At 42.7% G+C, this 12779-nt stretch overlaps 1 protein-coding gene across 2 annotated transcripts in view; it reads right to left on the minus strand.

The window, feature by feature from the left end:
- Positions 1 to 12779, minus strand: part of ATXN10 (ataxin 10) — a 148923-nt gene that overhangs the window by 93961 nt on the left and 42183 nt on the right. For both annotated transcript variants that reach the window (XM_088795878.1, XM_019739234.3), the window contains exons 6-7: positions 8745 to 8825; positions 1042 to 1207 (exon numbers count right to left, since the gene is read on the minus strand). In XM_088795878.1, coding sequence (XP_088652004.1) covers positions 1042 to 1207; positions 8745 to 8825 — 247 coding nt within the window. The remainder of the gene's footprint in view (positions 1 to 1041; positions 1208 to 8744; positions 8826 to 12779) is intronic.

Below are 12779 nucleotides of genomic sequence, written 5' to 3' on the forward strand. Positions count from 1 at the left end.
CGCACCCGACGCGTTAAAACTGGACGGACGTGCCCTTACAGCGAGCAACGCCACTTCTGAGACTGGGTGCTCGGTTAGTCAGTATAGAAACGGACCACCGCCACGGACCACCGCCACGACATGCAAGTATTGCTGTAGCACTATTTTTAACAAACAGAAACAAGAGCCACTGAAAGATCCAATTACAGGCAGTTAGACAAATAAGTGACGATACATTGTTTACTTAGAACGCTACAGTGGCATTTTACAAAGCTGTTCAGAAAGTATTACATGTGTATTCATTCAGACAATATATGCTAAGTGCCACTGTGTACATAGTACAATGAACTTCACAGTCAAAACTTCTGCCCTCATGGAGCTTCTGTTCAGGAGACAAAAACAGGAACTGACAAAAAGATGGCATAGGATGATTTCATTTTTAATATATTCGTGTGTGTACCTGCGTATGTATGCATGCATGTATTGATGTTATCTGCCCAGAATGTATCTTCACTAGATATACTCTGAATGGTAGTGAAACAGGACATTATTTTCCTTTATATTTTCTTAAAAGTTCTGAAATAAGGATACTGGTCTTAGTCCATTCAGACTGCTGTAACAAAAAACAGCAGAAACTGGGTGGCTTATAAACAACAGGAATGTATTTCTCGCAGTTCTGGAGGGTGGAAGTCCAAGGTCAGGGGCCAGCAAGGTTGATTCGGGTGAGGGCCTCTTCCAGGTTGCAGACTGTAGGCTTCCTGCTGCGTCCTCACGTGGGAAAGGGGCCGGGAGCTCTGTGGGTCCCTTTTGTAAGGGCATCGCTCCCATCATGAGGGCTCCCTCACGATCTCATCACCCCCAAAGGTCCTAACACCACGGCTTTTGGCATTAGGTCTCCAACTTACAGGTGAGGGGCAAGAGCACGCAGGCATTCAGGCTGTGGCAGATACGTGACATACGCAGTATTTTTTAAAGCTTTTAAGAAAGAATTCTGACAGAGGACCTGGATGAGTCGGAAGTCTGACCGCTCCTCCCACCCTAGATATGAACCCGCCCTCTTACCTCATCATCCGCATGCTGCTCGGAGGTCAGTTTCAACACAGTTTTGCACTGGTCCACGAAAGTGCTTGCAAACAACTGGGCGTGGCTCAGAAACAGCGGGACTTCGTCCCTGGCCAGGGGCTCCTCAGCCATGACCTTAGCTATCATAATGTCTAACAGCGTAACCCTGCAAACGTAACAGATTTTACATGAATATGCAATACTGAAACTATACAATGCTAAAAACATTTACAGAGACCATTTTAAGAGAATACTTTTATTTTTAACTTTCTTACTTTGCTTATAATGTCTAACTAGGGAAAACATATTTTTGTGAATGAAATTAATCATCAATTACCTATTTTTTTATAATACTGATTTCTCTGATGTGACATGACTACAGGAACAAGCACCTTTTATATCCATTGCTTTGAGCACTAAAATAATTCAACATTTCAGAAATGCTGTTGGTTTAAGTTTTATAATCCATCTCCAACAATAACCATAGCAAAGTGCAGTTCGCTAACATTTATTCACTACCTACTATTAAGCCAAGCGTTTTACACGCATGTTCTCATTTGATCTACACAAAACGCCAGGAGGCAGGTATTATCATTAGCCTCACACTACAGAGGGTCAATGAGGCTCAGTGAGGGTCGTTTACTTGCCCAGTGTCACACATCCCAAGCTGCCACGACAGGATTCAAACACAGGACGCCAGCTCTGACTCCAGGGCCAGGAGCCTCACCACCCATCGTACTGTCTTTCTTACAAAGGTTGGCTTTTCTGTTTGGTTCATCATTTTAGCTTACAAAGACACAAATCTGAAGTTCAAATCTATGCTACTTTTTACATCAATATTTAAATTATCAACTAAATGTTTCTATTCAACAGCTTCTTTCCTTCTCCGAGGAAAAACGAATCACACACCGGGCCATCTATCTGGCACAAATCAAGTAGGAAGTTTCTCAAAATCATATTTTGATCTGGAATTACATGTATAAATCTTATGTATTATATGTATAAATCTGATGTATTTCTATACCAGAAAGGGTATGAGTATCTGAAATGCTTCGCAAACGAGGGAAAACACATTTACATTAGGTATGGAGCACATCTTACTGAAGGAAAAATAGGAATTTTTACTACAAGAAAAAAAACTAAGATACTGAACTCTTCTTACATTTTAATGGGAAAGATCACCAATCTGGAAAAACCACCCACAGACCTTAATGATGTTCGAAACTCCTAAGACCTCAGATTCCTCACAGCAACTATTAATCCAAAATAAAACAAACAAATAATCCCCTCAACTGAGCACAAAAGAACAAGTAGTTCAGGAGTAGGATATTGTTTTCCTTTATTCCCATATAACCCGATAAGTAATTTTATCAGAGGAAGGCACAGGTGTGCACAGAGCGCGGTCTGGAGGAACGAGGAACAAGACGGATGGCTCGTCCCAGGGAAAGGCCTGAACACCAGGCAGGTCATCCAGGTTGTCCAGCGGACAGGCCGTGGGGCCCAAGGGTACAAACTGCGGGCGACCTGGAAGCTGGCGCTCAAGGACAGAAAAGGCAGACCTGGCCTTTACACATGCGCGAGGCAGTCCCTTCCCTCCGGGGATTTCTCCCGGCTCAGCTTGTGCGCGCTATACTCGATCCTGCCATTCTCAGACAGGACACCTAAGGACACAGGCAGTGAGTGACTGTGAAGGAAAAGGGGGAAAGTCAGAAATGAACCTTTAAAATCCAAAATATAAACCAAGCTTGACTGTCACCGGAGAATAAATTATACTGCATTAAATGACGCTACTTATATTAAGTCATCTGCCAATAAAAACTTTTAATGGCTCCTGCTATGAAGGAGCGAGTGGGTCCCAAACTCTTTAGTGGGGTACGTGGGGCCCTCCCAATCACGGTCCCCACCTGGCGATCCATCTCCCTCTACCTCTCGCCGCCATCAAAATCCACCCTCCTTACAACAAAGGAATCACTCAGACACACACAACTGTTTTCAAAATCATTTCCTCGTGGCTGCATTTGCTTGTATGGTACTTGCTGCCCCTATTTCTAGGCCAGAAAGCATGTGTGCATTTTTCAAATGTCCTGCTAGTCAGGGAAAATGGCCCACAATCGGAACGTCTTACTTCTTCCAGCTGGGGAACCACACTCCATACTGCCTTGAAAACATAAAATACAAGTGGCCTAACAAGTGCTTGTCACTCACGGATGTATTCAGTCTGGGGAGGAGGGTGCAACAGCAAGAAAACCCAGTCAAAGAGGTCAGAGATTAGCTGCCTGAAATTATCACACATCAGTGGGAAAGTCTGGCTTCCTTTAACCCAGAAATCATCATTCAGGCTGTGTCAGGCTCACCAGACACAGCCCCACAACTCGGAGTCAAGGGTCTATCATATTATCTCCCAATCACTGGCTGTCCTTAACACTCTATTTCTAATTCACTTCTGATTAAATAGTTAGGTACTGCGTCCTCAAAATGACGATTCATGCTTCATAAAAAAAACAGACAGCAAACTCACCCCGAGTCCTTCTCCTGTGCCTGCCTGTCGCGTTCCTTCGCCTAGAAAATGTCGCTCTTTCCTCACACGTGCCTGGCGACCCCCCCAACTCCCCTTCCCCCCTCGAATGCTACCTCTCCCATAGTCTTTACTTACTCCTGAAGCCTCTGTCTTCCCCGCCATGTCCCTAAAGCACTGTGTCTGTCCTCTCCGGTGACATCTACCACACACGTCTTATGTTAGTTATCAATACCCTGGTTTTACCACTCCCCACCAGGGCTGTCGCGAAGCTTCCAGAAAGGCTACAGGACCCTTAAGGGTGGGCAGTGTCACCCAATTGTGGCCTCTCCTTGAAGAACAAAGGAGAGCGCCCTGCTCAGAGCAGGGCGTCAACACTCCTCACTGGAATGAAGCAAACCAAAGAAACTCTGCTGTAAGTAAAACCGCAGAGGGGTAGAAAGTGCTCGGAGCCTTCTCGCTTGTGTAAAGCACCATGTATGTCTCCCTACACTCAGGCCCATTTCCTTTCATCCCAAGTGGTCAAGTAGGTCACACAATTTGCCGGTATAATTAAATTGCTTCCACGTGTTTACATGTGCAGTTGAGAGGGCACAGAAACAAAAGCACAAATCTCGAGCCAGAATATTCTGGGTTGATGTTTCTTGAAAATGAAGTTTGCTGCAGCTGGAAATCTTACTGAGGCCATAGAACCACATGAAATATGAACCACGAAGACCCGCCTCCAATAAACTCTCTCTCCCAATGAAACTGAGGGCTTCGATCGTCATTCACTGAACATCTGTTGACGGCTCATGACAAACACCATGCCTGACATGCCATCAACAGGAAAGAAACACACCGATATTCGGGAGAAATAAACCACCAGAGAAAGCTTCTCTTTTCTTAAAGGTATTCAATGTGTATGTTCTCATACAGTGTGCTGTTGGCTGTTTTACGCTTTTTACATATAACACGAATGTTCTCTCATCTTAACGGCCTTCAGCTCTAGGTGGCATCAGGTCAGACGCCAGAGCCAGGCTGCCTACACTGGGATGTGGTCGATTAAATGCTCCATTTCTGACTCACACATACTCTCATAGAAAATAAGCATTTTGAAAAGAGCAAGGTCCTCTCCTAGAATAGCACCTTAGCATCTCATTGTGCCTGGAAGGACTAGCTTACTATTTGGTGCCCAAGGACAGCAGCCCATTCTCCTACCTTCTGCCCTGGAAACAGCCTTGCAGGCTTCCTTGGAGTCTGACCTTCTGCTGGCCTTGGGGGTATCTCTGCTGCCCACCTCCCCCCACCCCCCGCCAAGTATCGGGCACTGTAAAATTGTTTTTGACAGAGTTACTCCAGAATGACAACAGCTCTGTCACGCACCCACATGACAAAATGATGCTGCTAAAACTCAGTATCCCTTCCTTGAATACTAATGTGTTGGGCAACTTTGGTGTTCTTAGCATTTGCCACACCACAGAAACCTGCTGAATATAAGTTCAATTAAAAATAAAGAATGAAGCGCCACAGGAACAAATAATCTAGCAACGGCACACTTCCGTTTAGTATTCTCTAAGTTTTTCTCTTTTTTTAAGAAAGGCAGACTGCCACATGTAGCACCTCATTTGAATGTGTCTGGAGTCTTGGAAGCTTAACTTCCCTATGTTCTCCTACAAATGGACCTTGAGAGCTTGTTTGGAGGTTGTAGCCGGGAGCACAGCTACTCATATACCCTTGACCAAAAGAGTCCTCTCCTCTAACAGGGAAGGTCGTCCTCTTCGACTGTGCACACACCTTAGGGAGGGACGCACGTGGAGCGGTGAGGGAGGAAGGGGACACCTGCCTCGCCAGCCAAATCAGCTGAATGAACCCTGGCGATCAGTGGGGTGACAGGTGTCGCAGCCATATCACCCTCACATCCTCTCCAAGCTTTTCTGGTAAATAAAAAGATTTTCATCACACACCTCCAATATATGTAAATTACAGATAACCTACAATTGTCAAGTTAGATTTTAAACATTAATAAAGCTCCATTGCTTTATTTTTTAGATAACAAGTCAATATAAGTAGATGTTCCAGTATTTTCTTGCCATATTCGGCAGGCTTGTCTTGCATACCCCACACTGGAGACGCTGCTCTAATGGAGCAACTACAAAACGGTGGCTGTCACCAAACACAGGACAGACGCCTGGAGAAAGGGCAGCAGCGCAGCTGAGACTCAGGCACAGTGATGCGTCCGAGGGGCTTTACTCGGTTTCCTGCCCTGCTGTCGCCCTCTGCCCTGGCAGCTCTTTAGGCACGTTCCCAGGGTGTCAGAAGCCCAGAGATTTCTATGTCACTACTGACACCTTTCCCCCTAGAACACAAATGAAACAAGGAAGCAGAGCTAAGTGTGTCCAAGCACTGCCACTGAGCAAAGACCACAGTCCCCACAGCGAGCGTCACCAGAATCCCGCCGAGAGCCACCCACCGTCTAAACTGTCCACAGACATCATCCTAAAGGCAGGTTTTGGTGAGTGTCTGACGTTAGCTGAGCAGCCCCGGGTCCACTACTGATTCTGGTGGGTAATCAGGACAGAGAATTCACAAGAGTCAGTTTTTGTCCTTGCAGAATACACATTCTAGCAGAAAAGCACATAATGAGGATAAACCAGCAGATGACATGCAGAGAATTTTGCCTGGGAAAGTCAGGAAAGCCAAAAGAAAGCAGGTAATACCTGATGAGGGCTTATACAGCGTGAGTGCATACTCACCAGGAGAGGCGTGGTCAGGACACTCACAGAGAGAAAAAACAAACAAAGGCAAAAGCAGGAAACTACAGGGGAAGGCCCCGGAGAACAGGCTCGGGGAATGGTGAGAAGTTGTGTGCGGGGAGGAGTCGGAAACAGCACTGTGAAGAGCCTCATATGCCACAGCAGGGAACTATTTAACTGCATCCTGTAAGAGATGACATTTGCTACTAACATGGCACGGCACGACCCACAGGTCCACACTGGCAGTACAGCAGGTAGCAGAGGACGACAGAAGAAAAACAAAGTAATCAGACCCCTCCACATTCATAGCAGCATTCTTCGCAAGAGCTGAAAGGTGGAAGTAGCCCAACTGTCCATTGATGGACGACTGGATAAGTGAAATGTGATATATACACACAATGGCCGCCTTAAAAGGGAGGAAATCCTGACACAGCTACACATGGATGAACCCGGAGGACATCATGCTACGTGAACTAAGCCACACACAAAAGGAATCACTGTGTGATTCCACTTACGTGGGATACAGTCAAATTCTGAGACAGAAAGTAGAGTGGCAGCTGCCAGGGGCTGGGCGAGGGGGGTCCAGTTTCAGTTTTGCAAGATGAAAAAGTTCTGGAAATCGGTTCCTCAGTCATGTGGAATATACTCAACACTACTAAACTATACACTTAGAAATGGTTACGACGGTAATTTTATATTGTGTATATTTTATCACAATTTGTAAAAAGGCTCTTTAGCCCAAGTCTAGTCCAAGATGGCATAAGGGTAAACGGGAGCTGTGACAAGAGTGTGACTTCACAGGTGACTGACACGGCGGCCTGGGAAGGCTTGCTGACCAGTGTGGCCTGAAAAGCAAAGGCACAGGGTTGAGGCTCCCTCTGAAGCTTCTAATCCAGATGGTATTACATTAATCGATATACTAAACAAATCGTTTCATGGGTAAGAACATTCATTCATTTACTCCTTCTTTCATTCAAAAAACTTTTTTTTTTTTTTTTTTTTTTTTTGCACCTGTGTGCCAAGCATGGCCTGAGAAACGTAGACACCACAGAAGATCAAATCCTTGCCCTCACACAGCTAACAATCCCAGGGAGGCGTCATGTAACAGCAAGCAGATATGGGACACGATATGATGTACAAAAAACTATGTGGGGAAATGACAGCACTTCTCCTTTGGAAGAAAAATAAAGAAGCAGCAGGAGGTAACACGAGCAGAAATTTGCATGAAGTCAGGAAGCAGAGGTTGCAACCATTTTATAACTAAAAATGGAAAATGTTTAGTCTGTCATCCTCATTTGGTTAGGAAACGGATCAGTTTAAAAATACATCACTCGATAGGAATAGGGAAAATATTAACTAGAATATTAAAATATCATTAAACTACATATTCCTCCTGTATCCAGGCGTTCTTTATTGCAAAACAATTTACTCATTTATAGCTCTGCTCATCATGTTGCTTATTTTAGGTCAAAAACTACAGATAATTCTTTTTCTGCAATAAAAGTATCCACATGTGGTGGTGGCCGGGGCACTGGCCTTATAAATGTAGGATTTAAACAGACCTGAAAAGCACGAACCTTTCCTTTTTGTGAAAGACATTAAACAAGAAAAACCGCTCCTTAACAGGACTACAAAGGGGCGCACAGGCTTCACTGTTGGGACCCAGAGAGCAGGAATTTCCAAACCGCTGCAACTATAAAAACTGTGACTACGATGAAAACATGAACATTTCTTGAAGTTCTCGATCATTAGGTCAGTTTCTGATCATCGGATTTCTGAGGGTTTTATTTTCCTAAGATGACATTTCCAATCGAGTGCAGAAGAACACACACTACTGGGAAGGGAAAGAGTACTGGGAGCCATTTGAGTCAGTCCTCTAATCTTACCGGTCAAGAACTGAATCCAAACACGGGAAAGGGACCTGGTAGGTCACATGAAGCGTTTCTATCACAACGAGGCAGGGAGCCCAGGTCTCACTCCAGGGCATTCACTGCTGCTCCTGCTACAGCAGCGGAGACGGCACAGACGCTACTGACTTTCCTTCAGACTGAACTACCTCTGGAAACTACCAACCTGGTAGAGAACAGCCCTAATCATTGTACCAGCGATGTGAACAGATGAGCACAGTTCAAATACGCAGCTGCAACCGACAGTTGCATGCATGACTATTATAAAATCACGGTGCAAGCATAACATTTTGTTCTTGACGATTTTACTGTGCCTTTACTGGATAATGGCGCCAACCTGGATTCTGCAACCCTCCGTTAATCACCGTCTGCTGTGGCTGGCTAAGCTGTAATGTTAACCAACCAATTTAAAACCATTACTGACACAGAAACATGTATTTAGAGATTTTGTGCCAACTACGAAACCACACCGTTTTTCAGTCATGTGTCCAGGATACTCTATATGGAATGCTAAATACTCAAAACCACACTGGTTTTGGGGGTTACCTTTCTTGATTGCTCATTTTGGCATACATGGCTTGTACCAGTTCCGGGCTTTTCAGAAAATGGTCTGTAATAATCAAGAACCTAAGAAAAAGGAGGAGAAAGTTTGGTTACTAGAAACATAGTAAAACAGACATGGCTTTACCTACTTTATAGGCGTATCTTACACAGAACAGCACTCTTTTACTGAATTTTTTGATTACAAATGTTTTTAACAGGTTTGCATACTATTTTTCTACTAGCAGCTGAAGGAAAATTGAAACCCTCAAAATATTGCTCTCCAATTTTATGTTATGAAAAATTTACTGAAATGATTCAAATTTATTCAACTGAAGCAAAAGACCTACTACAGCTTTTCATCTAAGCTGAGAAAGGAAAATACTTCACCATAGTTTAAACAGTAAAATGAAATTTAGCTACAAGTTCAAGTGTAAACAGAAGACATTAAACTGTTTTAGTCAGAAGCTCAGCGCTAACATTAACCAGAGAAACAGACATATCATACTTTTTATTTAAACACATGCCAACAGCACAGTCATGAATACCGGCTTGATTATCTCCTCCTTACGAGCTCTCAAGTTACCAAGAACACATCCTCACTGCCAAGCGATGCAGTCATCTAAACTCAGAGATCAACTTATGGAAACCCCCAGGCAAAGATTATAAGCATATTTCTTCAAAGTGCCACTGTGACAACTAAAAAGATTGAATAGTATTATTAATTAATTCTCAATCCTATTTACCAGGGGGCATCTGAAGACTTAAGAAGTAAAGAATACACTGTTTATAATCAAGATTATAGTAATAAGAGTGACTGTGAAGTATTAAATATAGTTACAATCACAGTTTACTTAATCATTTCTTAACCAATAAAGTAATAAAATAAAAGTATGGCTTTCAGTATGACAACCAAATGAAGCACTTCATATAAAAACAAAATCTAAATTTGTACTCTATTTGTTCCACAACCTTTAAAATAACTGGCCAACACTTTGATGCAAAATATTTCTAACAATAAACGGATAATATTCAAAATTCTCAAACAATTTTCCTATCAATTTTGGTAACTTATCAAACTGCAACAATAGAAATTCGTGCATTTCAAGCCAGGTACACAAAACTGTGATCCTAGTTAATTCATGTAATTCAGCTATTTGGAACTTAAAACACTTTCCCACAGAAACATTCATTCAAAAACACAATGTTCCAAGTACTGTGCTTGGGACTGGGTCACGGGCCATATTTGCAAACTCTCACAGTGGAGAAGACCCGTACATAGATATTTATAGAAAACTGTCTTAAGTGCAACATACAGACACACATTACGGATGATGAAAACCATGGTTTATCTAACCAGAAGGCTGTGGGGGGAGGGAGACAAAGGATGGGTGAGAAGCTCAAGGAGGCAGGAAGGGGGGAGGGAGAAAGAACACTGAATTAGACATGACAAAACAAAACACACGGCTTGGAAAAACAGCATGAGGGAAAGAATTAGCAGTGTGTTTAAGGAACTATAAGCAATAAAATAGCACTAGGGTTTTAAGGAGGGATTCGGGACTGGAAGCTCTGTCCCTGAATGCTGCTGGCAGATGGCCGTCAGCGGCTGGTCTCTTCAGCATCGTCTCAGCTAAGATAGCTGCCTCCCCCAAGGTTGGAGTTTACGGAAGACTGATTTGACAATCACACTTTCTTTCATGATATTGGTCATTTGTGTTGCTTCCGTTTTTCTCCATCAATTTTGTTGATCTTTTTAAAGAACTAACTTTGCCTTTGTTGATTTTTTCTATTGTTTTCTGTTCTCTATTTCATTGATTTCTGTCCTTATCTTTTATTATTTTCTTCTTTCTACTTACTCAGGATTTACCGTGCTCTTCTCTTTCTAGCTTCATAAAGTAGAACCTTAAGTCACTGATTTCAGACCTTCTTATCTGCTAGAAACACACTTAAAGCTGTAAATTTCCTTCTAAGCACTTCTTTAGCTTTATCCCACAAATTTTGTACTTTCATTATCCTTCAGTTCAACGTATTTTTGACTTGTGATTTCTTCTTTGACAAATCCATCATTTAGATGTGTTAATTTCCAAACGTTTGGAACTTTTCTTGTTTGCATCTTGTTAACATTTTCTATGTAAGCTCACTGTGGTCAGAGAACATATTCTGTCTGATTTCAATCTTTTATATCTTGACAGAGACGTTTTTAATAGCCCCGGCTATGTTCTATATTGGTGAATATAACACATGCAGTTGAAGAGAAAGTGATTTTGCATGTGTTGAGATAATATTCTATACACTTCACTCAGGTGAAGGTGGGTATATGCCTCAGTACTACCGAGCTCATCTACTCTAGACTGAGGTCTGCGTACTTGTTCTATCAATGGCTGAAAAGTGAGTGGTAAAATCTCCAACTATCACTTCCAATTCCAGCCATGATGTATAACAATTTACCCTCCTACCTTAACTACAAAAATAGACAAAATGTATCAAACAACAGTTTTCAGACAACAGACAAGAAACCCAGGTCAGTCAGGTTGTGGGAATAAAACAAAACATCCTAATAAATGGGTGACAAATGTGATTGGACCAATATGTTTATACAACCCTTAAGGCCTAACTGGCAGTGAGACCCACTTAGTGCAGGAAGGAGTTAGTTATGCAGCTGGAATGTGTGTTGAAGATGTGGAACCCGACTGGGAAGGTCTTCCATGCACAGGGGCGGTGAGGGCGGAGGAAATGGGGTTGGGGTGGAGGAAGGCCCGGCAGGTCACAGCCGCTGCAGGGCTCTGTCGCTGTGACTACCAACCAACGTCACCTGGAGCAACAATCATAGTGGATTCAAACTTTGACCTTTACACCAAGATAAAATGCCAAGCGGATCAAACACTTAAACAGCAAAACTGAAACGACACAATACTAGAAGGAAACCTAAGGAGAGCAAAGGCCTTACAGTTACTACCAAACATCAGTAAGACATTGAATGAAGATTGACAAACTCATCTACTAAAAACATCAAACGTTTTTACATGAAAAAAGTGCCACAAGCAAAGTCAAAACACAAATTAAAAAAGAAAAAGCACTTACATTTTATTTCAAACAAGGGGCTAATGTCCCTAATTTGGAAAATATTCCTACATATAGATAAGGAAAAGACTGACATCCTGATAGGAAAATGGGTAAAGAAAATGGGAATGCACATAAAAGGAAAAAGGTTCCTCAACATATAGAAAAATGCTCAACATCATTACAAGAAAAACAGAAAATAAAACTATACAAGGATACCATTTTAAACCTTGGCAGGACTAGCAAACCCCAAACTTTGACAGCACGCCCTGTTAGCAACGATACAGGAAAGCAGGTGCTGTCAAAACATGCTAAGAGGCATGTAGATGGTATGACATCCATGAAGGACAACACGGAAGAGTCTGTCAAATTAAAGCACACTCCCCTGGACCTGGTGACTGCACTCGGGAATTGATCCGACAATCACACTTGCCCACATGCAAGATGGCATTTGTATGAACAGAACTATTTACTGCAGCATTTTATAGTTATGAAAAATTGGACACAGCCTAAATGTTCACCAATAAGGGACCGATGAAATAAATCCTGCCATATTCATACGATGGAAGAGGCATGAATGAGGAGGTTCTTTATGCACTGACCCGGAAAGATCTCAGAAATGTACTACTCAGTATAATAAATAAAGCGAGAAGCCCGGACGTGTGGTGAGAAGAGAGAACTGCCGACCTGTTTAGGGAATGGGCTTGGAGCAACTAGGGGGATGGCTGGGAGGGAAACGATGCATTTTCATATTGGAATGATATGAATGTATTATCTCCCCAAAAGTTAAACATGTCATGTAAGTAATATACCCAGGCAGTTCTCTCAAATGTATTTCCATTTAACAGATATTCTGCCAAAGGATGAAAGCACTGCCATACCTTGGTGGGAAATTATTCAGGTGACCCTGGCAACTCAGATTTCTATGCTGAAGACTCAGCTAAGTTCCATCTTAGCAGCTATTTCTGGGCAGGCAAAGTT

The sequence above is a fragment of the Rhinolophus sinicus genome, chromosome 1, assembly GCF_057876585.1.
Source record: "Rhinolophus sinicus isolate RSI-liver-muscle chromosome 1, RSI-T2T, whole genome shotgun sequence".
Lineage (NCBI taxonomy): Eukaryota > Metazoa > Chordata > Mammalia > Chiroptera > Rhinolophidae > Rhinolophus > Rhinolophus sinicus.